The sequence below is a fragment of the Mauremys reevesii genome, linkage group 10 (assembly GCF_016161935.1).
Source record: "Mauremys reevesii isolate NIE-2019 linkage group 10, ASM1616193v1, whole genome shotgun sequence".
Lineage (NCBI taxonomy): Eukaryota > Metazoa > Chordata > Testudines > Geoemydidae > Mauremys > Mauremys reevesii.
This window is the reverse complement of record NC_052632.1, coordinates 84,698,785-84,726,770: the sequence shown is the minus strand read 5'-3', so window position 1 is coordinate 84,726,770 and position 27,986 is coordinate 84,698,785. Positions and strand designations below refer to the sequence as shown.

Below are 27,986 nucleotides of genomic sequence, written 5' to 3'. Positions count from 1 at the left end.
AAATTTACAATGGATCACATGCTCCCTTCAGATCCACTTTGACAATCATACCATTTGGGGCCCAGTCTCTTGATAATGCCCATATATAGTCTTGTTTTGGGTATGTATACTTGAGCTGATCATTTGACAGATGCTCTTTATTAGGAATTTGTATTGGAAACATTCACAAAACAGTGGCTGCTGCAGCTACCTCATTTCTGATTCTTTGTTTAGATTTCTTGCTATGTCAGGAAGCAGAAGGAACTGAATTTCTTAACCCAGCTCTGCACTTTAAGCAGAAGATAATGAGAACATTCATGTTAAGAAAAAACTTTCCTCTGTTGAAGGTCTGAAAATTCTTTCACTAATCAAGAGTACAGCATGCTGCATTTTTTATATTACTTTAAATTGCGCAACACATCAAATAATGGTTTATAACCACCAGAAACTGACAGAGAAGCTGACATCGAGAGATCGTACATAATGCCAGTATTTAACTGGAATAAACAGAACCTGTCCTGGTGTCAGAATACAAGCTTGAAATGCAGCCTGTTCAAACTTGGGGAACTTAACTAAATCGGGATCCTCCACGTCCACCTATAAAGCAAACACACAATTTGTTTTCAGGTCCAAAGATGGTTTGGTTATTTAAAATTAAACTATCAAATTTTTAGACTTTAAGCAGCTATTTACCTGGCTAGTGTTGTGAAGAATTTGGGTTTCATGTGGATATAAATTTTCTGATTCCTGTGGAGAGTACAGACGGATGTATTTTCTTCCAATTACCTGCAGGTGGAAGGATATAAATTTCCCATCTGTCATTAATCTGCACATTACCTGCTGAAATAGGGTTTGACTTCAGTTAATTAGTGATCAGTCTAATGCTCTATCCCTCTGAATCATGACAAGCGCTTAACAGTAGAATACAGTGGATTGCCAGATCCTGGGCAAAACAGGTAAAGTCCTGATTTTTGCTACTGAGGAACAGGTACTCTATAATGAAGAATGAAATCCGATCAGATTGGGTTGTAACCTATATAGCTGGCTTCATGGAACAGGTAAGATGTCCAGAATACTGGGGAGATGCTTTTAAGGAAGGGAAGGCAGCTCTTCCTCTTGAAATTCATTTTTAATTATATGGCATCCAGTCTCCACAGTGCTGCTGGGGCCAAACATAGCTAGAAGGAAACAATGGTGAAAGGATGGTGAATAAAAAAAGTATTGAGTTAGCCGTGCCTGCTGAGCTGAGCAGTGCTACATTCAAGAGGGTAAAGGTGATATTTCCAGGTAGCAGCCAGCTGATCTTGAGCTTGCTCATACTCTACAAGGTCTAATTTTTCCACCACCATTAAATTTGTTCTCTACGTTGTGATGTGTAATTGGGAGAGTAGAATTAGAAAGGCAGCTGGACTGATTGACCTGCACTTCTGAGTTGCAGGCAGGTGATGCTAAATTAACTGGCAGACTAAACTAAAGTTGCTAGGCTATGAAACTTCACAGGCGCTTGTGCTCTCTGTTAGCAATAGAATAATGCCTCCATCACTAGCAACCCCTCAATTTGAGGATGATCTCTACCACAGATTTACATATAGGTCTTGAGAGGACTCTCGAGTCCGATCTGGGAACCACAGATCCGCCTGCAGTAGGTACAGATATTTTCTGGTGGATCAGCTGCCTGCTGGGAAAAAGGTTTTTTCTTTTTAATTCCTTCTCTCTTCTCAGCTTCGAGGGCAAGGCATTTCTCCTTGACGTGGCGCCATTAAGGTTGGTGGCTTGCTCCTCCCAGCTTATGTCCACATTAGTTTGTCCTACTCTCTGATCATGGGTGAGCTGAGAGTAGAGGGCTTGTTTTGGGAGGCGAGAGTCTGGCATCCACACACAATGTCCAGCCCAGTGAAGTCTGTGCATGAGGATCATTGCTTCAATGCTGGTAACATTGGCTTCAGTGAGGATGCTGGCATTAGTGCAGCGATCTTCCCACTTGATGCAAAGGATCTTCCAGAGCCATTGCTAGTGGTACCTCTGCAGACTCTTGAGGAGCTGTTGATAGGACACCCAGATTTTGCATCCATAAAGGAGTATAGGAATAACTATTGTCTTATAGACCTGGATTTTGGTGTCCTTATGTAGGTAACGGTCTATAAAAACACGTTGGAGCACTTTCGCCCCGTATCCTGTGCTGGATCTCACTATCAATTTTTGCATTTTGAGAAAGTTCGCTACCGAGGTAGCAGAAGTGCTCGAATGTCTCCAAAGTCTGTCCCTCAATGGTGATTTGTGGTGGGTCATGTACAAGGCCTGAGGCAGGCTGATGGAGCACTTTAGTCTTCTTGAGATTAAGTGAGAGTCCTAGGCTTTGGTAAGCTTGTGCAAAAAAATCTGAAAGTCATCCTCTGTGTGTGCGAGGATGGCACAGTCATCAGCATACTGAAGATCACTAATGGATGCCCGGAGGACTTTAGACTTTGAGTGGAGATGCTGACGATTTAAACAGCTGCCTATCCATTCTGTATTGAATGTCAACTCCATTAGGGAGGTGGTCTTTAATGAGGACCAAAATGACTGCTAAATAGATGGAGAACAGGGTTGGTGCAATAACACATCCTTGTTTACCAGTTTTGATGACAAAAGGGTCCGTCTCCAGGCCCTTATAGAAAATGGTGGTAGTCATCTGATCATGAAGAAGTCTTATGACCGTAAAAATGTTGGGGAGGGCAGCCAAATCTGGCCAGCACCTTCCACACGACTTTGTGACTGACGGAGTTGAAGGCCATGTACAGGTCCTGATTTTGCTCCTGAGACTTTTCCTGGATGTAGCGGGCAACGAAGATCATGTTGGTTGTCCTGCGGGATGGTCTGAAATCACACATATTCTGGCAATATTTCCTCCGCAAAGGGAAGTAATTGGTTTAAGAGGATACTGGTGAGAATTTCCCCTGCCGTAGATAGCAAGGCAATGCCTCGATAATTTTCACCCTCCAACTTATCTCCTTTCTTAAAGATTGTAACAAGGTTGGCATTTCTCAAGTCTTCCGGAATCTTCTCATACCAGATTTGAATAAAAAGTTTGTGGACCTTCTTTACCAGTTCCTCACCTCCAAACTTGTAGACTTCAGCTGGTATGCCATCTGGTCCTGTTGCCTTCTTGTTCTTGGTTTGCATGTGGGCTCGTGGTACTTCTCTGAGCATGGCGGGGATCAGCAAGAGATTCTCTTTCATGTCTTGAGGTATAAATTCATAGTGGCATCAAACAGTTGATTCATGATTCAGGAGTGACTCAAAATGCTCCTTCCAACTGGCTTTGATGGCTTAGCTGTTTTTAAAATACACTGATCCATCTTGGGCTCAGAGTGGTATAGGAGTATGGGGGCATGGACCATAAATGGCCCCTATTGCCTGAAAAAAGCCCCTCATGTCATGTTTATGAGAGCAAATCTCAATCTTGGTCTTTTCTCACCACCATTTGTTTTTGATGTCACGGATTTTCCTTTGAGCTTCAGCCTTGAGTTGCTGGTAGGACTCTTTCTTCTTTTGATTGTGATACGTCATTTTGCCATATGCAATGAGCGTTTCTTTTCTGGTTGAGCGAGCCCTGAATTTCAGCATCATTCTCATCAAACCAATCTTGGTGATGGCAGGTGACATAGTCAATGGACTCAGCACATGTTGAAAGAGTTGCAGCCTTTAATCCCTTCCAGAAATTTTCATTATCATCATTAACTGTAAGTATGGTGGTCTCCAAGAAAGGTTTGATACTGCTGAAGTTTCTCCTGAGTCACTATATCTTGAAGAGACTTGACACTGAATTTTTTTTATATTGATTTTGCCTGCTTACGATGCCTTGAGGTGATCTGGAAATTCATAGCCAGGCCTTAGGCAACACTGGGAAAAGAGAAGCAGTTGAACTAAAACTGGGGCTATGAGGTCCCCTGCTGCCCACAATACTCCACTCCCCATTCACTGACTGAGAATCTCCTCTTCTCAAGGCACAAGTGTCACAAGGCTAGTTGGAGCAGGACAAGGCATCCAGATTTTCCCTCATAATACTACCCTATGCAAGGCCTTTCCTCCAGAAAGATCCCAGTATGCTTTGCAATCTGTATACATTAGGAAGAATTCCCTATCAAAATGCAGTCACCGCTGGGTGGAACGTGGCAGCTGTTTAACTGCATGGCAATTCTAAACAGCCAGTTCTAGAAAAGTAAGTGATAAAGAATATAATCTCTAATTGAAATGTAGTGTACTTAGGTAAGTAAGGCTAACAACCCTTCTCATTAACAAGCACACATAGCCAGGGCCTCAGTTATACGGCTCAGCTGAATGCAGTGTGAAAGCATGCACTAGCTATGTTTGTCTTAGTACATTGACTGACGTGTCTGTTAAGAGTCTGAAGGGGAGAAAAGAGCAACTCTGAGGTCTCCAGCCTGTACACAAACTCACAGTTGAACATCTTAAGTTGTAAACTCTGGGCAGGCAATCTTCACGGGTTTGTGCTGCGCTAGTACAAAGTAGCCGCAATCCTGATTGGAGCCTCTGGGTGCTTCTGTAATGTAAACGTTAAACCTACCAGCACTAATTTGGCTGGGGTGAGAACACGGTTTAAACTCTGAATTTTCATGGAAGTACAAAGAGCTATTTCATAAGATAATCAGGGCTGATGGTGTTATTTGCCCTTGTGCTATAAACAGGGGCGGCTCTATGTATTTTGCCGCCCCAAGCACGGCAGTCAGGCGGCTTTTGGTGGCGCGCCTGCGAGAGGTCCGCTGGTAACACGGATTCAGCGGCATGCCTGCGGGAGGTTCGCCAGTCCCGCACCTTTGGCGTACCCGCCGCTTAAACCACAGGACCGGCGGACCTCCTGCGGAAATGCCACCGAAGGCAGCCTGACTGCCACCCTCATGGTGACCGGCAGGCTGCCCCCTGTGGCTTGCCACCCCAGGCACGCACTTGGTGCACTGGTGCCTGGAGCCGCCTCGGCTATAAATTCATACAAAACTGCTGCATCCTAGAGAGGAAAAGGAAGGTTTTATGGATAATGCCCCATTCGGGGAATCTGGAGAAATGGGTTCTTCCCAGCTCTGCCATGGACTCCAGGTGTGACCTTGGGAAACTCACTTCTCCTTTCTGTGCCTGGGTTCCTCACTGTAAAATGGAGATAAATAATACTTCCCTACCTCACCGGATGTTGATAGCATAAATCTGTTAACATCTGTCAGATGCTGATGTGCAAAGGTGGTGAACACAACAGAGACATAGTAAACTATTCACACATGCCACTCTTATCAATCAAGCCTTTAGCTACCCTCGTCTCTAGTACTGATGTACATTCTAGCTGTATTGTTAAAGTTACACTCAGGTTATGCAGTTATAAAAAAAAAAAATAGAGTACAGACCTGGACTAAGAAATTTTGCTGTGGATCTTGATGAAGAGGTGAGATGGTTCCCTCTGGGCCAAACCAAGCATTAATGGTGATGTTATCTTCTTCTCCTTCCCCCAGGCTGCAGTAATCAGGGATGCAAATATCCTGCTTCAGTTCTGGGATCTACTCTCAATAACCAACAACAACACAGAAATGAAATTAATAGGCAGCAGGTTTAAAACAAGTAAAAGGAAGTATTTCTTCACACAACACACAGCCAGCCTGTGGAGCTCATTGCCAGAGAATGTTGTGAAGGCCAAGACTATAACAGGGTTAAAAAAAGAACTAGGTAAGTTCATGGAGGATAGGTCCATCAATGGCTATTAGCCAAGATGGGCAGTGATGGTGTCCCTAGCCTCTGTTTGCCAGGAGCTGGTACTGGACGGCAGTGGATGGATCACTCGATGACTGCCAGTTCTATTAATTTCCTTTGGGGCACCTGGCATTGGCCACTGTTGGAAGACAGAATTCTGGGCTAGATGGACCTTAGGTCTGACCCAATGTGGCTGTTCTTAGGTTCTTATGTAAAAGTACACAATGACTGCATGCATGTGCTGATGTGCAGAGCAGCGTAAATATGGATGGCATGTCCAGAATAGACGAACAGGCCCTATCTCAAAGTGCGGACAATGTCACTTAGATCAATACAACAGAGAGAAGTGAGACACCCATGTAAATCATATTTCCAAAATTATAAACCAGCTGGTTAAATAAACACAAAGGTTGGATTGTTCAACAGGGTCGGCAGAAGATCTGTAGGAAATGTCCCTAAACTACTGTAATGTAAAGCCAAAATCTATGGGAATGTTTTTAATTCTGCAGAGAAATTTTCTTCTTTAGTAGTTAAACTCAAAACACAGTAAGAAACACTAATGAAATTATTATTTTATTAGTGAATTGACTATGTTAATAGCATGTTGATCAAATTTATTAAAATCTTTTGCATCTTAATAGAACTCTGAAATAAATAACATATTTAATCTACTTTTAAAAAAATGTCCTGCCATTCCCACTCCCTTTCTCCTAATCACAATACACACTTGCCCCATTCTCCTCTTCCTCAGTCTGCCCAGGGCTTCATACCCTTCCCATCATTACAGTATCTGAACACCAAAGGTTTAGTTTTTCTTCCTACTTCCCCTGGGGCAGATAGGTTTTTTTTTTTATTGTTACTATTTAATTATTTTTCCTTCTTCCCCTGTTCCCACCTCCTCCTTTTGCATAATTGTTAGAAGTGTCTTTACTCATGGGCTGAGACCTGCTCAGTAGTTCGTTGTATTGTGATAGCATGCAAAGGCTGCCCTCTGGATCAAGACACCATGTTGCTGGGCACTGTGCAGACAGAGACAGTGTCCCTGGCCAGAGAGCTTACAATGTAAGTGGAGACATGACAAGATGAAGGAAGCCAAAATAGAGAGAAGGTAGAGGAAACAGGGGAATGAGAATTACAAGAATGAGTCAGCATGGTTGTAATGCATGTGTCTTGGCAGAGGAGCAGATTGCTCTTGAACTATGAAATTAACCCCTCCTCCCCTTCCTTCAGTCTGACCCTTGTCACCCCAGTCTACACCCCTCACCAGACACATCTCCCCTCCAGCAAACTGGAAGGAAGGTTCAGAAGTAACTGCACAAGCGGAGAGAGGAACAGTTTACTTTCTGAAGATGTGTAGAGAGTAGGGACAGCAGCCCCTAGAAGTGGGGCCACAGTCACAGGAGTTTCAGAAGCCAATTCACCTGTCCTGCAGTGGTGACAATGATCAGGGACGTGTGATCAGCAACAGAAAGTGATCTCTGGCTTATTTTAAATCCATACACAGTCTAGAGTCATTCCAACCCTCTTGTCTAGTCTCGCCAAGAGCAGAGAAAGATCACTGTAAATGAGACTGTAGCACCAGGGAGGTCACTAGGTGACATACTACAGACTGCTACCAGTTCTGTTTATCTGAACGCCCAGGGAGTAGATGATGAAATGAAGCTTGTTGCCTACTGTGGTGCAGCTGAACTGATTGCTTGTAAAGACTGTTCCCGTCCCAAATTTCCGACAGTTTTATTTCCTGGGTGCAGAGCTGCTGCTCAAGTTATATTCACACACACAAGCAGCATGACATGGTCACACAGCATTACAAAGACTGGATTTTCTCACTACTGAAAAGGTACCACTACACTAAACAGGATAGATCCAGGGTAGAGTTACAGACACTCCCTATCCCTTCAAGTTACGGTGCAGGTGGGAAATCCCAAAACATTATGGAGAATACAGAGTCTCCTTCCAACTAACAAAGTGTCCAGGCTGCAACTGAAATCCTCAGTACAACCCATGTGGTGGGAGAAAGCTGACTGGTGCAGAGAACCACATGGTTTAGACAGAGACCTTCCTTAGTGGAGGATTTATTAAAGGGGATACTCTATATCCTAATAAAGAGGATAGGATAGAAGTTAATAAAAAGTACAGTAAGATCTGAAGAAAAACAGTCAAAGGACAAAAAGTCCCATTCAATTACATCACATGAAGGCAAACAACTAAATACTGACACGTTTTATAAATGCTTGTAAATAAATGCTACAAGTCTAAATATTAAAATGGGTGAACTTGAGTGCCTGGTATTAAATGAGGCAACAGGCATCACAGAAACTTGGTGGAACGATGATAATCAATGGGGTACAATAATACCAGGGTACGAAATATACAGAAATGACAGAGCAGGCCGCACTAGTGGGGGGAGAGGGGGTGGCATTATATGTGAAAGAAAGTAGAGTCAAATATACTAAAAATCTTAAATGAATCAGACTGTACCATAGAATCTCTAGGGGTAGAAATTCCATGATTGAATAGTAAGAGTACAGCAGTAGGAATATATTACTGCCCACCTGACCAGGATGGTGATTGTGAAATCACCAGGAAGATTAGAGAGGCTATAAAAACAGAAACCCCAGTAACAAATGGGGGATTTCAACTATTCCTGTATTGTCACCTCAGGAAGGGATGCAGGGATAAACGTTTTAGATGCCATTAATGACTGATTCTTGGAGCAGCCAGTCCTTTAACTCAGAAGGGGAGAGGCAATTCTATTCAGCTTCCCAGTTCATCAGTAATCTCCCTGGACTCCAGGGAGATTACTGATGAACCCAGAAAGCTCAGTAGCACATACTGCCTTCTCAGCCACCTCAGAACCTGCATGGGGCATATCAAAATCTTCTGGACCTTAAAGACACTTTTCCCTGGGTGGCTTGGGGTCTGGGTTGGGGAGGCATGGTGTGGCTGCAGCTGGCCCGGGACTCCTCCAAGCAGGTGGGGAGAGGCCTAAGGGCTTTGGTCAGCCCGCAACAACTCTGGCTGAGGAGGGATTGGGTAGCGGGTCTTGGGGTCCGGCTGCGGGCTGAAGCCGGTGCTAGGAGGTGTGAATAAGCCACCCCCGAGCGACGTAAGTTACATCGACCTAAGCGCTGGTGTGGACAGTGCTATGTCAGCAGGACAGCTATTGCCTCTCACGGAAGTGGATTTATTATGCCAACAGGAGAGGTCTCTCCCGCTGGCATAGAGCGTCTTCACCAGACATGCTCCAGCGGTGCAACTGCGCTGATGTAGCTTTTAGTGTAGACTAGCCCGCACCAACAGAAGATGATCCAGTGAAAGATATTACCTTGTCTCTACAGCAAGCTGAAAAAAAAAATTCATTTTTAGATTTACCTGATCAAAAAGTTGATGCTGGGCAAGGTATCCAATGCTATTCTGGAATTACAAGAGAAAGAAAGAGAATGAATAACGATGTATAGGGTCTGGCTTCACATTTATGAAAGTTACTTATAAATAAAGTCAATTACTGGCATAATTTATTCTGAATAATAACTGACTATTTTGGCTGTAAATGCTCTTTTTGCTGGAGATATGATGCCATGTGGTCCTGCCAGCTCAGAGACTTTTGATCCTGATGCTTGTGCCACAGTGCAGGGATGTTTACTATCTAATCTGATGTCCCATTTCTTCACATCCCTTGTTACAGGTTGCAGTGAAATTGGATCTTATGAGATCTCACAGAGCACCATAATCAATTAGAGGAACAGTACTGATGACTATGGGGCTTGGCCTGAGGCACCTGGCCTTTGCTAGACAGGGTCAGGCCAGGCGGATATAGTCACCATCTGGGACAGAATGACTGCTCGAGATGGAGGGCAAAAAATGGTGAGAGATTTTCTAGAGTCCTTGTTCTACCTGTAACAGAAGCTTCAGAGAAGGGATCTATGCAATAGCAGGATAAGGCCTCTACAGCTCCACACCCATATTATCTGTAATATCAGTGAATATAACCAAGGGATGAGTTTGTTTTCTAGTCACACTAACATCCTCACAGTTTCAGTGAGTCACATACAAGACTCATGGGAAAGTGGAAGAGCAAATATGCTGTGAAGAGCACAAAGAACAGTCGCGGGATGAGTCTCCTGATGGCATCTGTGCAACGATCAAAACCAGCAGGCCTGTAAAATCCCCTCTATGGCCAGGGAGTCCCCCTTTAAACAGGCAAAGTTTTAGATTGTTCATTGACAGTCTCACACGTAGATCAATATATATGCAACTAGAATCATAGAATAGCAGGGCTGGAAGGGACCTCAGGAGGTCATCTTGTCCAACACCCTGCTCAAAGCAGGACCAATCCCAAGACAGATTTTTACCCCAGTTCCCTAAATGGCCCCCTCAAGGATTGAACTCACAACCCTGAGTTTAGCAGGCCAATGCTCAAACCACTGAACTATCCCTCCCACATGGGGCATCCCAGAAGAGGGGTGGTCTTAAGTCACCTGCTCAATGCTTAGAAAAGCTCCTAAAATTCCAGTCCATTAACATCTAGATGAGGAGAAAGTGAGTCAGTGGTGCAAATTGGGGACTTCCAACTCCTAAAAATATTTCAGGCACCATGACTCGTGTAAGACAGCTGTCCCCAAACTTTTTACCTTGTGCCCCTCCTTACCCCTGTCATCCTCCTCCCTCCCCCCGTAGCAGATAGAGGTAAAGAGGCCGAGGCTGGAGCCACAGCTGGGGGCAGGGGCAAGGCCTCAGCCGGGCACGTGGCTGTCAGCCGGGGCCCCCAAATGTTCCTCGGGGGGCACACCTCACAGTTTGGGACCTCTGGTGTAAGGTATTGTGCAAGCAGCTCTCTGTTCTAATACCCTTTGCCAAGTGTGTCTAGGACAGAATTCCCCAGTCCAATACCAGACTTTGTCTGGAGATAAAACAATGTGAAAGTAACAGACCTTGTTCACAATATACTGATCGATGAAGTCATTGACAATCATGAGTGTCTGAGACCATTCCTCATCGGTATACCGGGAACCCACTTCCACAGGGACGGTGCGGCAGCCAGCGATTTGACGGAGATAATCCAGACTGGAAGAAAACAGGTTCCATTATTTTCAGTCTTAGCTTTAACATTTTCATTATTTTTCCTGGCTTGGATGTCAGATGGGAAATCCATTTTCTGAGAGGGTTTTGTGAACAAAGAACATTAGTGTCACAGAGCAGCTGCCTCTGTCCTTTGCCCTGACTAAGAAGATTATGGAAACATCCTGAGTACTCCAGTGGAGCGTTTGCCTGATGGCATGGGCGGCGGGTGAACTGCTGGCTGTGGGCGGCTAGCCCCTAGCCAGCCCAGCCCTCCCCTGTGGCCCTGGTCCCCTTCCCCCACCAGAGCCCCCCTCAATCCCAAGCATCAGGCGGGCAGCCCCCGCCTGCCCCCCAAGCGCAGGGCGGGTGGGCAGCGCAGGGTCCCTCCAAGTGTAGGGCAGGCACCCCCTCCCCCGAGCGCAGAGTGGGCAGTGCACGGCCCCCCCGAGTCCCCGCAACCACAGGGTGGGCAGCTCCAGAGCCTCCAGCTCCCCACCCCCCGAAGCGCGCTGGGCAGCCCCAGCAGCACTGAAGAGGAGCAGCCTGTCTGGGCTGGGGCCAAGGGGGAAAAGGGCAAGCAGGAGGGGGCTTTGGCAATAAGTGTGGGTGGGGCCACGTGGGGCTGTTTGTGGGGGACACAGCCGCCTCCAGCCTATTGGACGTGCCGCTCATGCCTGATGGCATGTAAACAACACTTCCTAAGACACCCATTTTCCAGAAAGAGTATCCCTATGAGAAAAGGTGGAAGCTGCATTGCTTGGAATATTATTATTAATTATTTTCTATTTACACAGCACCTGAAGTCTGGTAGGCAATTTACAAGACTAATATGCAGAGAAGGCCTCTGCTCTCAAAAGCCAGCCAACCAGAAAGCCCAAGGATGCAGGCAGCAAAGGAATGAGCAGTGAGGTTTGTATGCATCTTAATACCACAATTTTTCTTCAGTTAAAAAACCCCCATTTCCTATTTGAACACATCTTTGAGAAGAGAAAAAGGGTTTATAAGAGTACTGAGTGAACAATGAACCATCATTTATTCAATGAATGTTGCTTCTATTTGTGCTTGTGGATATCAGCAAGCAGGTAAGGGTTTCCTCAAATTCATTTGAGAGTTTTTTGTAAATTTATTTTACTCTATAGATTAATCAGGGGCTTTTGGCTAAAAATATTCACTACACAATATTGAGATTTTAGGTGCATTCTTAGTTGAATGTTAAGGTAAGTCACATGACATCATTAGGCTGACCCTGAAAGCACTTCCAGTGTTAATATTTGTGCTTGTGAATGAAAAATTTAATTTCCAATCATTCTTGTACATGCAACTTTTAAATTCACTTTCATCAAATATTTCTCAGTAAATTTTGATTGTGTGAATGTTTGCAGAAACAAGAGACATGGCTGAGGCAAATTCAAATAAATAACCAGGAGAATCTTTGGCAATACATGCCCAGCTCTGATGTATAGCACTAGAAAATGCACCAAAGAGAGGTTCCCTGCATTGGCCTCCGAAAAGATGGCCTTGACGACAAACCAGCTCTCTTCCAACATCTGATTTCTATTATTCTATCATTAGCAAGGCAGAATCTATTAGGATGCAAGTTTCTGAACTGGATCTGTTACAGCCAAGTACTATTAGCAATGAAAAATATTTCAGAAGTAGAGCAAATTATGCAGCAAGATGATGCTCCTAGCAGGAATCACTGGAGCTGGCATTTCATACCTTACAGAGGCATATGTTATTCTGGGCTTGAGTTAATTGGTGCAGAAAACATGCTTGCTTAATCAGGGCAACAGACAAAGCTGTTTTTAAGCTCTTGTCCTCACCTCCATTTCTTCATACATGGCCAATGGTCAACAATACCCTCCAGGATGACAGGCTTTTGTGGAATCATATAATTTTCTCTGAAATGCTCTAGAGAAGGGCAGTGAAGCCGTGGAATAACTTCTTCTGATTTTATTGACGGAACGGTAGTGTGGTCATTCCGGATTTTCTGAAACACAGGGATTTTTTTAGCACAACAAAGTAACCTGCCCTTTATTACATCAGAAAACATGTATGTTAAAAACAGTGTTAGTCTCTCCCAGCAAAGGGGATGCTGAAATCACTTGAACTGAGGATGTAACATAAACAGAGAAAAGCTACCGTCAACCTGTGGAACTCCTTGCCAAAGGATGTTGTGAAGGCCAAGACTACAACAGGGTTAAAAAAAGAACTAGATAAATTCATGGAGGATGGGGCCATCAATGGCTATTAGCCAGGTTGGGCAGGGATGGTGTCCCTAGCCTCTGTTTGCCAGAAGCTGGGAATGGGTGACAGGATGGATCACTTGATGGTTACCTGTTCTGTTCATTCTCTTTGGGGCACCCGACACTGGCCACTTTCAGAAGACAGGATACTGAGCTAGATGGACCTTTGATCTGACCCAGTATGGCCGTTCTTATGTTCTTAAGCAGAATGGGGATAAAATCCTCAGCACTCCTCCAATCTGCAAAGACTTCCCAAAATACCCAGGAGTCTGAAGTAAACTGCTCTTATGTCCTAAGCGCATATGGATGAAGAAGACAGATTTACAGATTCCCTCAGGCATACTAGTGAGTGTATGGGGAAGTTGACCTCCCCTTTGTGTTGCTTGCCCTGCCTCTTTGTACTGCATGTCAGTGGAACAGCCTGCAGTGTCTCTCAAAAATCTCACAATTAGTAGCTGGTGGACTGACTTATGCAGGGCTGGCTCCAGGCACCAACATTCCAAGCTGGTGCTTGGGGCGGCATTCTGCAAGGGGCGGCAGTCCCTGTTGTTTTGCCCCCAAGCAGCGCGCCGAATTGCCGCCGCAGAGGGCGGGGGCAGTCCATGTGCCCTTAGGGCGGCAGGCGTGTTTCCGCGGTGGCGGCAGTTCAGCAGCAGCTTTTATGTTTAGCTGTCTGCAGCGGCTTCAGCTAAACATAGAAGCTGCCGCTGAATTGCCGCCGCAGCGGAAACGCGCCTGCCGCCCTAAGGGCACACGGACTGCCCCTGCTGCCCGCGGGGGCAATTCAGCGCGCTGCTTGGGGCAGCGAAAACTGTAGAGCCGGCCCTGGACTTATGGAGGCTGCAATCATCAGTTCTTTTCTCAGCAGCAGGATATAGAATAGGAACAAAAGCAGAAAAGGAAGAGAGATTTCAGCTGGTCACCAAATAAAAAAAACAAAAAACGTAAAATGTACAGAGAGCTGCTGCAAGTGGCAGCTCTTACAGTGCATCAAAGTAGTTATGTGTATGCAGGAATAAGGATTTTGTGAATCCCAGGCCTGGGAACCTAGAGACATTCTTTTCCTGTGATGTGCCAGAGGTCACGCAGTGAGTCAGTGGCAAAGACATCTCCATTTTACAGATGGAGGAACTGAGGCACAGAATGGTGATGATTCTCATTTATAGGACCTGCAAGGATCAATTCATTCATGTTTGTAAGATCCTTTGACTGAGATCCTCGAATGGAAGTTACCTCAAAAGTGTGATAGATGCCTCCCATTAATTGGGAAACCAGAGGATGATATAAGCAAGAAGTAGATAAAAAATGGGACAGAATACCTTTAGATCTGCAAGTAAACTGAGAAAACAGGATGAAAAGTTCCATGTAAACAAAAACAAATAAAAGAGGAATGATTGCATAAAAGCATCATCTTTTGCCTCTGTAAAGCTCATCTCATTTGCATTGCCTGAGATCTTTGCTTTTACTCAAGAACGAGAGAGGCCCAGTTACATGATTTACCGCCCCAAGATCAGTGGCTCCTTGACCCAACCTGGATTTTGGGATCTAGTTATTTGCTGGAATCACCAGTTCCTATTCTCTCTGTGTGTAATGCAGTGGTGGGCAAGAACATTGAGAGCTGCTACCTTTCTTTGTGACTCCTTTGTGTCTTCTTCAGCAGACCGTTTCCCATAGGTCAGATGCTTCTGAAGGACATTAATTATCCTAACCAGGATGTTATCCAATATGGATGCTCCCATCAGCAGTCCCATGTCACAGACCCGAATTGTATCTGCTATGGTGCCTTGCTCACTGCACATACACAGCACTTTGAAAAGGCAGCCATAAGAATAGACTCGTCGCCAGTCCTTGTCCACATCTCTCCAAGTTCCAATATTAAGCTTTTCCCAAGAATAATCTATTATTATTTCACTGACTTGTAAGCACGTTTCCCTTGTGCTTCCAGAGCAGAGGCTTCCAGCTCCATAGAGGAGGTCTCTAGCTTGCTGGAGCAGTGAGATGACACTTTCCTCCACTTTCTCGCTGAAGTCCAATTTCAGGTCTTCCTTAGTGTTGGGCAGCAATGCCCTGATGTCCACCCACATGGTGTTCACTGCTGAGACCTGATCTGCAGTGGGGCAGGAGCTTGTGGCTAGGCCCGCAGGAGAGCTGGGTCGGGACATGAGGCCCCACAGAGGCTGACTACTGCTACTGGACAGCTCGGATTAGGGGCTGGTTCTCTTGCCCCACCACCTTCTGTAAACAAACACAAATGTTACTAGTGGGCAGAGCCAAAGGGGCTCAATGTGGAAGCCAGGCAGTCACAGTGCCAGACTGAGAGCACCCCGCCTCATGCAGCCACTCACCCCAAGAGCACCCTCCTCGCCTCGTGCACCCTGTGCTCTGAGTGTGCCCCACTCCCATGCACCCCCTCGCCCCATGCACCCCTCCCTCAGTGCCCCACCCTGTACATCCCCTCACCCCAAGAGCACCCTCCTCGCCTCACGCACGCCACCCTCTGGGAGTGCCCCACCCCCTCACCCCATGCACCCCTCCCTCAGTGCCCCACCTCGTGCATCCCATCGCCCCAAGAGCACCCTCCTCGCCTTGTGACCCCTCCCTCTGAGAGTGCCCCATCCCCATGCACCCCCTCACCCCATGCACCCCTCCCTCAGTGCCCCACTCCCATGCACCCCCTCACCCCATGCACCCCTCCCTCAGTGCCCCACCCGGTACATCCTCACCCCAAGAGCACCCTCCTCGCCTTGTGACCCCTCCTCTGAGAGTGCCCCATCACCCCATGCACCCCTCCTCAGTGCCCTCCTCTGAGAGTGCCCCATCCCCATGCACCCCTCACCCCATGCACCCCTCCCTCAGTGCCCCACTCCCATGCACCCCCTCACCCCATGCACCCCTCCCTCAGTGCCCCACCCTGTACATCCCCTCACCCCAAGAGCACCCTCCTCGCCTTGTGACCCCTCCCTCTGAGAGTGCCCCACCCCCACACCCCATGCACCCCTCCCTCAGTGCCCCACCTCATGCATCCCATCGCCCCAAGAGCACCCTCCTCGCCTTGTGACCCCTCCCTCTGAGAGTGCCCCACCCCCTCACCCCATGCACCCCTCCCTCAGTGCCCCACCCTGTACATCCCCTCACCCCAAGAGCACCCTCCTCGCCTCATGCACTCCGCCCTCTGAGTGTGCCCCATCCCCTCGCCCCATGTACCCCTCCCTCAGTGCCCCACCTCGTGCATCCCATCGCCCCAAGAGCACCCTCCTCCTCGCCTGACCCTCCTCCTCTGAGAGTGCCCCACCCCTCACCCCATGCACCCCTCCTCAGTGCCCCACCCTGTACATCCTCACCCCAAGAGCACCCTCCTCGCCTCATGCACTCCTCCTCTGAGTGCCCCACCTCGCCCCATGCACCCCTCCCTCAGTGCCCCACCTCGTGCATCCCATCGCCCCAAGAGCACCCTCCTCGCCTTGTGACCCCTCCCATGCACCCCCTCAGTGCCCCATCCCCATGTACCCCTCCCTCAGTGCCCCACCCCGTGCATCCCCTCTCCCCAAGAGCACCCTCCTCGCCTTGTGCACCACGCCCTCTGAGAGTGCCCCACCTCGCCCCATGCACCCCTCCTCAGTGCCCCACCCTGTACATCCCCTCACCCCAAGGGCACCCTCCTCGCCTTGTGACCCCTCCCTCTGGGAGTGCCACCCAAAGCCCTTAGAGCACCCTTCCCCCCTGCACCCCTCCCTCAGTGCCGCACCCTGTGCATCCCCTCACCCCTAGAGCGCCCCCCCCCAGCGCAGCCCGGGGGGAACCGCCTCGCACCTCTCAGCAGCGCCGCCTGCCGGAGCCCTGCAGCCAGCGCCCCGCGCGCCACCCGGCGCTCCGAGTTCCGCATCTACTGGGCCTGCGCAGCCCCGCCCCCACCCGAGCTGAGAGCGCGGAGACGGCGCCTCCTGCCGTCCTCCCGCTTCCCGGCCCCGCCCGGGCCCCAGATGGGGGCGGGGCCTGGCCGGAGCAGCCGCCCGCGGCCTGTGGGGAGCCCAGTGGTCGCCCGGCCCGCTCGCCTCAGGCTCTGCGCTGGCCCGGCCCGGCCCGGCCCGGCCCGGCCCGCGGGCGGGAGGGCGGGCGACAGGCCGCGGCCCGAGTCAGGCCTTGGGGCCCGGCGATATGTGCCCGTGTCAGGCCAAGCCCGGCAGGTCCCTTCGGTCCCGTCACTGACACGCCGGTGGGTGTGAACCCGCCCCACGCCCTGCCCGCGAGCGGCGCTCCCCGGCCGGTCACTGTGGCGCGGGAGGGCGGGCGGGCTGTGCCGGAAAGCGGCGGGGCGGGGTCCGAGCGCCAACGGACCAAGACCTGTCGAAGAAACGTTCTCTGACCGGCCAGGTGACGGGGGCGGGCGGGACGCACCCACCCCACCCGAGGTGATGTGTATTGGGGGGGGGTTATCGGGGGGGGACGTACCAAGCCCACCCGAGGTGAAGTGTAATGGGGACGGGAGGGGGGTCTTGGGGCGGGACGTACCAAGCCCACCCGAGATGAAGTGTAATGGGGACGGGGTATCGGGGCGGGACGTACCAAGCCCACCCGAGGTGAAGTGTAATGGGGACGGGGAGTATCGGGGCGGGACGTACCAAGCCCACCCGAGGTGAAGTGTAATGGGGACGGGGGGGGTATCGGGGCGGGACGTACCAAGCCCACCCGAGGTGAAGTGTAATGGGGACGGGGAGTATCGGGGCGGGACGTACCAAGCCCACCCGAGGTGAAGTGTAATGGGGGCGGGGGCGGTATCGGGGCAGGACATACCAAACCCACCCGAGGTGAAGTGTAATGGGGACGGGGGGGTATCGGGGCGGGACGTACCAAGCCCACCCGAGGTGAAGTGTAATGGGGACGGGGGGCGGGACGCACCAAACCCACCCGAGGTGAAGTGTAATGGGGGCGGGGGCGGTATCGGGGCAGGACATACCAAACCCACCCTGGGAAGCGGGGAGGAGCGGGGCAGCTGCCGTGTTGCGGGAGCGAGTTGGGTTCTCAGCACCGCCCATTGATCATGAGGGAACAATGTGGTGCGGGTGCAGAAGAGGCAAATGGGATGGGAGCGCGGCATTAACAGGAGCGCCAGCGTAGGCTGCTTACTCCGCTCCAGGTAGCGCTGCCAAGGCCTCAGCTGGACTAGTATGTCCAGGTTTGGTGCTACTTTAATAAAGATGTGGACGGATTGGAGAAAGTTCAAAGGAGAGCAAAGAAATCAGAGGTTTAGAAAGCATGATCTGTAAGGAAAGATAAAAGAATTAGGCATGTTTAGAGAAGGCGGAGGGGGACATTGTAACAGTCTTCAAATATGTAAAGGTGGTTGGAATGAGGTAGGACAAGAAGTAGTTGGCTTAATTTGCAGCAAGTGAGGTTTATTTTCAATGTAAGGAAAAGGTTTCTAACTATAAGGGGAGCTAAGCACTGGAACAGGTTACTGTCTTGGAGATTTTTAAGTTCAGGTTAGACAAACATTTGTTAGAAATGGTCTGTGTATACTTAATCCTGCCTCAGAAGGGGCACAGTGTGAGGCCCTTTCCTGCCCTATGATTTTATCTTCTCAGTGTAACACACTATGTGTGACACAACATCCTAAACAGGTTTTGGGTAGAATTCTGACCATTTTAAATGTTAGAAGAGTAGGAAGGAGCTTGGGATTGCTTCCATCAGCCATGTTTTGGCCTCTGTTTCTGGGCTCAGTCTGATATCTGTGGAGGATCAGTTATCTTGGTTAAGTAATAGAAAGGATCCATACCTTCTCTGAATTGTTTCACATATTTATTCTTGTGTGGTTTCAGTTTGTTATTTATATCAGGCCTAATTTTCAGGGACTGCAGGCCTCTAGATTTTAGAGCAATATAAATAATAATAATGGCATCAGTCCGTAATCAATCAAGTACCTCCAAAATTTCATTAGCCATGCCCTTCTCTCCAGGCACTAATAACCACTTATTTCCATCCCCCTTCTGGGCTGTGCCATATGGTAATATTTCCTAAAAGGCACTAGTAGAACCTTGATGTGTCATCACTTCCCCTTTAGCCATTGGAATAGTTAAAATACCCATTTACAGATTGTCAAGTATCAGAGGGGTAGCCGTGTTAGTCTGGATCTGTAAAAGCAACAAAGAATCCTGTGGCACCTTATAGACTAACAGACGTTCTGCAGCATGAGCTTTCGTGGGTGAATACCCACTTCTTCAGATGCATTTACAGATTGAAATTTGAACATAATGCTGTAGAATTAAAAAAAACTGACATGCATATTATGTCCATGTAAATACTTTAGAGCAACATAGAAATTCAAACCACGTAAAAAAAGCCAAAAGAAGTCACTGGGTTTGAGAAAAAGCTGGATTTTTCTTTTTTTGCAATCTCCTTTGTATCCCTTTGATGTAGGATTGTTTGGAGAAGACACCACCACCTCTGATCTGGACAATCGTTTCTGCAAAATATAAAGAGAGCTCTTTGCCACAAGTTGTGCTGGGATCTGGATTTGGTAGAAGGCATTTTGGTTTGGAAAACCATTTTGTCACTCAGAATAGGTTAATAGGCTATGGCCATGATTTTGCTTATGATGTGGCCATGAAGAAAGTAGTAGGTTCCTCTGTGTGCCTGTATTGTATTTGCAGCTCTCCCAATATATCTGTGACTTTTAGTAATGTGCTGATTTCTCTGTCTTCCAGATCTGCAGTGAAAATGTTAAACAAAATGAGACCTGGCACTCGTCCTGGTAGAATCACTAGATATCTACTTCATACTTCATACATGACCATTTATTATTTCATTGTGTTTATAGTTCTGTCAGTTTTCAGTCTTCATGATTGAAATATCCAAACTGATTCCAATTATTTTTCTATTAAGATTTTATGAGGCACAGTCTCAAATTCTTTTCTGAAATCCAAATATATTACATCATCTCTGATCCCTTCAACCATTAATTTTTGCAATTCTGTCAGAAAAGAGCAATCACATTTGTCTGGCAAGATTTATATTTTATAATCCCCCAGTGCTGTTTATGTCTCATGACTGTTACCTTTCAGATGTTTAGTGAAAGGTACAGTGACTAAAGTGAAATCCCTGCAAGCTGCATGGGTGCTTCTTAAAGACACCATAATAGAGGCCCAACTTAAATATTTACCCCAAATTAAGAAACACAGTAAAAGAACTAAAAGAACCACTATGGCTTAACAATCATGTAAAAGAAGCAGTGAGAGATAAAAAGACTTCCTTTAAAAAGTGGAAGTCAAATCCTAGTGAGGTAAATAGAAAGGAGCATAAACACTGCCAAATTAAGTGTAAAAATGTAATAAGAAAAGCCAAAGAGGAGTTTGAAGAATGGCTAGCCAAAAACTCAAAAGGTAATAAAATGTTTAAGTACATCAGAAGCAGGAAGCCTGCTAAACAACCAGTGGGGCCCTTCGATGATCGACATACAAAAGGAGCGATAAAGCCATTGCGGAGAAACTAAATGGATTCTTTGCTTCAGTCTTCATGGCTGAGAATGTTAGGGAGATTCCCAAACCTGAGCAGGCTTTTGTAGGTCACAAATCTGAGGAACTGTCACAGATTGAAGTGTCACTAGAGGAGGTTTTGGAATTAATTGATAAACTTAACATTAACAAGTCACCAGGACTGGATGGCATTCACCCAAGAGTTCTGAAAGAACTCAAATGTGAAGTTGTGGAACTATTAACTAGGGTTTGTAACCTGTCCTTTAAATCGGCCTCTGTACCCAACAGCTGGAAGATAGCTAATGTAACGCCAATATTTTAAAAGGGCTCTAGAGGTTATCCTGGCAATTACAGACCGGTAAGTCTAACATTGGTACTGGGCAAATTAGTTGAAACAATAGTAAAGAATAAAATTGTCAGACACATAGAAGAACATAAATTGTTGGGCAAAAGTCAGCATGTTTTCTGTAAAGGGAAATCATGTCTTACTAATCTATTAGAGTTCTTTGAAGGGGTCAACAAACATGTGGACAAGGGGGATCCAGTGGACATAGTGTACTTAGATTTCCAGGAAGCCTTTGATAAGGTCCCTCACCAAAGGCTCTTATGTAAATTAAGTTGTCATGGGATAACAGGGAAGGTCCTTTCATGGATTGAGAACTGGTTAAAAGACAGGGAATAAAGGGTAGGAATTAATGGTAAATTCTCAGAATGGAGAGGGGTAACTAGTGGTGTTCCCCAAAGGTCAGTCCTAGGACCAATCCTGTTCAACTTATTCATAAATGATCTGGAGCAAGGGGTAAAAAGTGAGGTAGCAAAGTTTGCAGATGATACTAAACTGCTCAAGATAGTTAAGACCAGAGCAGACTGTGAAGAACTTCAAAAAAAATCTCACAAAACTAAGTGATTGGGCAACAAAATGGCAAATAAAATGTAATGTGGATAAATGTAAAGTAATGCACATTGGGAAAAAATAACCCCAGCTATACATACAATATGATGGGGGCTAATTTAGCTACAACGAGTCAGGAAAAGATCTTGGAATCATCGTGGATAGTTCTCTGAAGATGTCCACGCAGTGTGCAGAGGCGGTCAAAAAAGCAAACAGGATGTTAGGAATCATTAAAAGGGGGATAGAAAATAAGAAGGAGAATATATTATTGTCCTATATAAATTGATGGTACGTCCACATCTTGAATACTGCCTACAGATGTGGTCTCCTCATCTCAAAAAAGATATACTGGCACTAGAAAAGGTTCAGAGAAGGGCAACAAAAATGATTAGGGGTTTGGAATGCCTCCCATATGAGGAGAGATTAAAGACGCTAGGACTTTTCATCTTGGAAAAGGGGAGACTAAGGGGGGATATGATAGAGGTATATAAAATCATGAGTGATGTAGAGAAAGTAGATAAGGAAAAATTATTTACTTATTCCCATAATGCAAGAACTAGGGGTCACCAAATGAAATTAATAGGCAGCAGGTTTAAAACAAATACAAGGAAGTTCTTCACACAGCACATAGTCAACTTGTGGAACTCCTCACCTGAGGAGGTTGTGAAGGCTAGGACTATAACAGGGTTTAAAAGAGAATTGGATAAATTCATGGAGGTTAAGTCCATTAATGGCTATTAGTCAGGATGGGTAAGGAATGGTGTCCCTAGGCTCCGTTTGTCAGAGGGTGGAGATGGATGGCAGGAGAGAGATCACTTGATCATTACCTGTTAGGTTCACTCCCTCTGGGGCACCTGGCATTGGCCACTGTTGGTAGACAGGATACTGGGCTAGATGGACCTTTGGTCTGACCCAGTATGGCCGTTCTTATGATTTTTTTTAATGAAAATGCATCTTTTATTATTTCACTAAGGACTTACAGGAGGGTAATTGGGGGATCTCTTTTCCTTCTTATTTTGAAGACTGGTACTGAGTTTGTTGTATTCCAGTCTTCCGGTACCTCTTCACTTCATGATTTATTAAAAAATTATTGATAAAATAATGTTTATGTTCATTCCTTTAACAGTTTATAAAACATGCAATCTGAATTTGCTAACTTCACATTGTAAATTTACAAGTATCCCCCTTACCTGCTATTTATCAATAGGTGTTTTTACAAAGACTTCCTAATTTTCAAAACTCATTTTCTCATTCTAGGTTTTAAAATATTCTGCATATTACTGTTATTTTCAAGAGTTTATTAAACTGTTTTTATCAAGGATGTGTTCTTGTCTCCTTCTTTGGTTTCTCTTCAGATTTTTGGTATTAGCTTCTCTGTTTGTCACTTCTGTTGCTATCCAGTAGGTATCTCCATTCAGGCCTTAGCTTATTTTATCTTATACTTACTTTTATTGTCCAGGATCAGGCTCATTAGCTAAGCTGTGTCAGAGTCCCAGGACTGGAACAGAATGAGTTGCTACCAGTCATGAGGGGGGAGGGATAGCTCAGTGGTTTGAGCATTGGCCTGCTAAACCCAGGGTTGTGAGTTCAATCCTTGTGGGGGCCACCTAGAGAACTGGGGTAAAAATCTGTCTGGGGATTGGTCCTGCTTTGAGCAGGGGGTTGAACTAGATGACCTCCTGAGGTCCCTTCCAACCCTGATATTCTATGATAGTTGAAAGACATTGACAAAGCCGTATGGCTGTTGCAGTCAGGATTGAACTGTATTGGGTTTAGGATTATAATATGATAGGGTGGTCTGAGTCAGGATTAAGGAATGTCACCAGACTTTGAGAGGAGAAGCTTGCAGAGCACTTGCTTGCTTTGCATCTGGGTTTGGCCATTGGTACAAGTCTTTCCCTGCCAAGAACACTGATGGAGGAGTAAGGTGTTACTGGATTTGGTTAATTATTGGGTGTGTCTTGTACATCTCTGGTACTCTTTCTTAATGAAGTATTTAGCTCTGTAGTGTATTAACCTGTTAGCAGTACAAAGGCATTAACAGCTAACTGCAGTGCAGTGGAACACAACTAAATCTGTTCTATTCAAAACAGTACATATGTGGTGTTATTTGTCAGTATGGATCTTGGATTTGCAGTTACTTGATGGTGGAATATGTGAGAACCAGGACCCTTTTTTTAAGGGTAAAAGCTCTTTTGAGTGCAACAGTTTATACCAACCATGTAGAGGCATATTGATTCCTACTCTACAGCTACATGGAAAGCTAGGTAGAAATATTTAGGAGCATAATTTTTGCTCTGCCTATTAGAAGAGTTACATAGTCCTTTACAAATTACATTTGAAAGGTTCAGTTTTGTGTGGAAAAAGAACTTGTTCTGGTTGGTAGTATTTAACGATTAAAATACTAACTCGGGATTATTATTATTTTTTATAGATAAAATGAAGTTTTAATGATAAGTTTTGCCCAGAATCATTTGTCTTTAGCCACATTACAGGAGTGTACATCCAGTTTCTGAAAGCTTCAAAATTGGCCATTACTCTGTACAAACACAGCATAAGGGGTTTTTAGGCTTTGTGGAAGGACACTGAACACAAAACTGTGATTTAGCAACAATGGGCTGTTTGCTCTTCTCACTGAAAAGCTGAAGCTGAAAAAAAAATATAACAGGCTTGAATCTTGGTCTTTAATTACCAATGGCTGGATCTCATCCTGACATATAAAAACCTGGAGATGGACCAGAAAAGGAGGAATACTCCATTAGGTCCCCTGAAAGAGTTTTCCACACCCCTTATGCTCCCATAAAGAATGGGCAGGGGGTTTTGATCCCACAAGATCCACTGGAAGATCAGGCAACTGGATCTGTGTTCCTGGCCCATGGTTCTCTTATCTTCTTCCTACTCACAGGCATCTTTGCTCCTTTGTACAACTCACTGAAGCACATTCCATTGAAATATGTATGACATCTTTGTTTCTTTTCCATTCTCCTCCTCATCAATATACATGAAATGGTTTAGAAAATAGATAAAACAAGAATCTTTTTACTTTGTATTTATTCCAGTCTATACAAAGTTACTGTTGGGGAAATCAAGTTTTTACCAAATACATGCTGAATATAGCTTGTCTTTAAAATGTGGCATAGCTCAGAAATAGTACATTGCATAAGAAGCAGGCTCTTTGTATTTTAAGTAATAGGGACATAAATTACCACACATATTAAAGAGCAGAACTTACAATTGTCCAAGGTTAATCTCATTAAATCCATGTGTGATGGGAAATATCTCTATATAGGACTGACTTACTCTTGTGATGTAGTATGTCTTGCGGGTATAGTAAAATAACACTGAACTATATTTATTTCTAAGCAAAATCCCTAGATCACAGTTCACCTTAATTTCAGCACAGTGACTATTTGCCACACCAGCAGCTGAAACGAGAGGTGTGAAAAAAAATGAAAAGAATCCCTTTTGGCTGCATTTATAGTATGGAAACTGATATGAATGTCAACACTTCTCACATTTGACATGAACAGAACTTGGTACTGCACAAAACAGAGGGTCATCGCTGTTCAACTAGTATTGGATGGGGAGTTTGGGATGGAGCTGGATCTAGCAACTGATTTAAAAAATGATTCAGTCTGTAGCATAGACCCAACCTTATATGCTGAAGAAATCCATCCATAATTAGTGCTCATAATGTAAGAATACAGGGATAGAGACACTAGATGCTGGGCAGAGCACAGTATTGGGATTCATCTGCCTCATTCTCATTTTCTTTCAGACAGCTACATCTTCTGATACAATTTGTTCTGAGTCAGGTCCTTCCTCTTATTCATTTGTCACTTAATCTGAACATGCTGAGGAAACTTTCCGATAAAACTGAGAATCATTATGTGATGTTGCTTGTGTGTGAGAGAGAGACACACACACACAGGAGGTTGAAAGTGGCACAATATACAGCATTTATCTACTGAGCACCTTGCCTTCCTGGATCCTCATTAGGGCTTTCAGACACAAGACAAAAGAATGTGATGTTGGTAGAGGACTTTGACTCCTTGAAGCATTTCAGAGCTGCAGGTCTTGATTTTCCTTTAATGCCTCTTATCCTTTTTCTTCCTTCAGCCTTACCAGCTAATAAGGCGATTACCAGACGTCGTCTTGCATTAATTTTATGATAACATTTCAGACTAGATTTTCACGATGCATTCTGTTACCTCCAGAATCTTTGATTATATTCTCTTAAAATTCAACATGCACAGAACTGGCCCATTTGAGTAAAGCAAAAAGAAACTGAACATCTGGAGAGAGAAATAAAGGAACCAGTAGGGAAGCCTTATCTACTCATAAACTATATCTACATCCATATGCAAAGTATAACCCACTAATGACAAAGAATGTCAGCCATATTTACAGGATGGGGGGACTCTATCCTGGGAAGCAGTGACTTGAAAAAGACTGGGGATCATGGTGGATAATCAGCTGAACGTGAGCTCCCAGTGCAATGCTGTGTCAAAAAGAGCTAATGTGACTCTGGCATGCATAAAAGAGGAGAATCTTGATTAAAAGTAGACTATATTACTTCTGTACTGGAACTGGTGCAACCAGAAATACTGTGTCCAGTTGTGGTGTCCACAGTTCAAGAAGGATGTTGGCAAATTAGAGAGGGTTCAAGGAACAGCCACTAAGAATAATTAAAGGATTGGAAAACCTGCCTTACAGTGATTGACTCGAGGAGCTCAATCTATTTAGCTTAACAAAGAGAAGGTTAAGGGGTGACTTGATTACATGTGAATGATAGTGGTGGAGTAGAATGATGATATGAAGAAGATGGCTATTCTGCACTTTGAACCTTTTTTTTGTTTTGAAAATGGGTTAATATATTTATAAAAACTACAGATGAGTGCTGAAAGGCTTAGCTATTTTTGGATAGCAGACTGTCACATGCAGCAATAAAGCAAAGTCTACTATGGACCTTCCTATGCTAATCTAATTAATATGGGAGTTGCTCAGATACTATGGTTGACCGTCTCCTCAAAAGGATTGGAGCTTTTGATGTTTTTATCCCGGCCCATTTATCTAGAACTTGGCTGACCACTTTCAGTCATTGAATATTAAAAGTGTGCTGATGCTTTGTATGCAGAATGCTTTTGGAACATTTATTGCCTTGGAAAGGGACACTTCTTTTGTTAGGCCACATCTGTCAATATTTGATAATTCCAGTGTAAACAAATGTTACAAACTTATTTTGATGGACTTTCTGATTGGTCTTGCCATCTAGATGAACTTTTAAATTCCTTGAAGTTGTGAGAAAAGTAAATCTGATTCTCATCCAGCCGTTGTTTCCCAAAGTTTAAATATTATTCTCAGGAATCTCTTCACAAATTGCAGATTACATTAGAAAGATTTGGAGTTTCTATTTTCCATTGCCAAATAACACCATGTTCTGTACACACAGTCTCTAGAAGAATATTGTGGTATAAAAACCTTGGAAAGGTTGAGAAGTTCTGTAAGTGAAGAGCCAATCAGGCCCAGATTTATACTCTGATTAAAAGTGTTGATGCCAGGAGTGTCAATGAGAGAGAAGAGAAAGGGTACAGGTATTCACTATGCCATGCTATGCATACAGTGGATGGGGATTTACTTATAAAATGGTTATATTGTGTTCAATGATTTGAATAATGGAATAGCTTGAAATATTCATGTACTTGACTAGGCCTCTCTCAGTTAAAATATGATAAAAGCAGATTTTTAGGCATATGTTGTGTTTGTGTTTGGCCCTTGGTTTAGAAAACATTATTAACAGCTTGCAGTGTTATCCTACAGCGAATGACCTGGTTGAGAGTGACATTGGTGGATGTAAATGTATTTGCAAAGGCTGAGTCATAAAGTCTTGCCATCTGATAGCAAATTGAAATGCTTGCTGTGTCAGGTGTCAGCCATATTGAGAGCCTCTCGTTGTGGATCCATGAGACTGAATTGTATGTACAGTTTTTCACTTCTAAGTCACTGACACCAGTCCAGCCCATGTTACCAGTGAACAACGGTTATTACCATTTGAGGGTTGTTGGGCAGCCTGTGGAAATCAATTATGGGACTCTGTTTCAATTCCTTGCAGACCAGTGTTACCACCACAAGTGCTGCTACTACCATTTTCAGCAGAGGAGCCAAGGTTTTAATGATTCCTGGAGACCGACCTGCCCTCCTACCCAGGAAGTGGTGCTTGCAAAACAGGGCTGAAGATGATCAGGGAGTCAGCAAGAGGAATCTTTCACTGCTTTTGCCTGTACTCTACTAGTTCTGCAGACAGAGGACATTCATTCTCCAGGGATTTCATCTTCCACTCGCCCTGTAATTCATGTGGAAAATATTTATTTTTTAAAAATGAGTAATAGGTTGAAAAGAAAATAAAGAGCCAGTAAACATACCTGGTTTTCAGTTCCTTTTGTCAACCATGGATTCCTGGGAGCCAGAGACAGGGCGCTATGGTTATGTTACATTGTTAGTCAGGTGTAGAAAAGTAATATATTGGACCAAATGTCTGAGGATGGCTCTACACCTACAGTCCCACTGACTTCATCAGGAATAGCAGGTGTTCAGCACCTTCAG

General features: G+C 45.3%; 1 protein-coding gene and 2 long non-coding RNA genes across 5 annotated transcripts; 1 reads left to right on the top strand and 2 right to left on the bottom strand.

Moving 5' to 3' along the window:
- Window positions 1–122: 122 nt before the first annotated feature.
- Window positions 123–17,360, bottom strand: KDM8 (lysine demethylase 8). Of its 3 annotated transcripts, none has more exons than XM_039491162.1 (8): window positions 17,230–17,360; window positions 14,648–15,257; window positions 12,600–12,766; window positions 10,647–10,779; window positions 9,088–9,129; window positions 5,373–5,522; window positions 673–765; window positions 123–576 (listed from the first exon to the last, which is right to left on the bottom strand). In XM_039491162.1, the coding sequence occupies exons 2-8, from the start codon at window positions 15,182–15,184 to the stop codon at window positions 412–414; spliced, it is 1,287 nt and encodes a 428-aa protein (XP_039347096.1). In that variant the 5' UTR covers window positions 15,185–15,257; window positions 17,230–17,360; the 3' UTR covers window positions 123–411. The 3 variants fall into 3 exon arrangements, with proteins under 3 accessions (XP_039347096.1, XP_039347094.1, XP_039347095.1); XM_039491160.1 differs by lacking the exon at window positions 17,230–17,360 and adding an exon at window positions 16,833–16,989; XM_039491161.1 differs by lacking the exon at window positions 17,230–17,360 and adding an exon at window positions 16,833–16,947 and having other exon boundaries at window positions 14,648–15,254.
- On the top strand, window positions 17,100–27,804 carry LOC120373169. The gene is made up of 2 exons (XR_005585424.1): window positions 17,100–17,235; window positions 27,496–27,804. It is a non-coding gene; the product is annotated as an uncharacterized LOC120373169 (long non-coding RNA).
- LOC120373170 lies at window positions 27,480–27,986 on the bottom strand. Its single transcript, XR_005585425.1, has 2 exons — window positions 27,806–27,986; window positions 27,480–27,726 (listed from the first exon to the last, which is right to left on the bottom strand). It is a non-coding gene; the product is annotated as an uncharacterized LOC120373170 (long non-coding RNA).

Coding starts and splice junctions, on each gene's coding strand:
- KDM8 (XM_039491162.1), bottom strand. CDS start 15,184: ATGTCCCGACCCAGCTCTCCTGCGGGCCTAGCCACAAGCTCCTGCCCC. Junction 12,767..14,647: donor CAAAGGAGTCACAAAGAAAG/GTAGCAGCTCTC, acceptor CCTGTGTTTCAG/AAAATCCGGAATGACCACAC. Junction 766..5,372: donor AGCAAAATTTCTTAGTCCAG/GTCTGTACTCTA, acceptor TTCCACCTGCAG/GTAATTGGAAGAAAATACAT.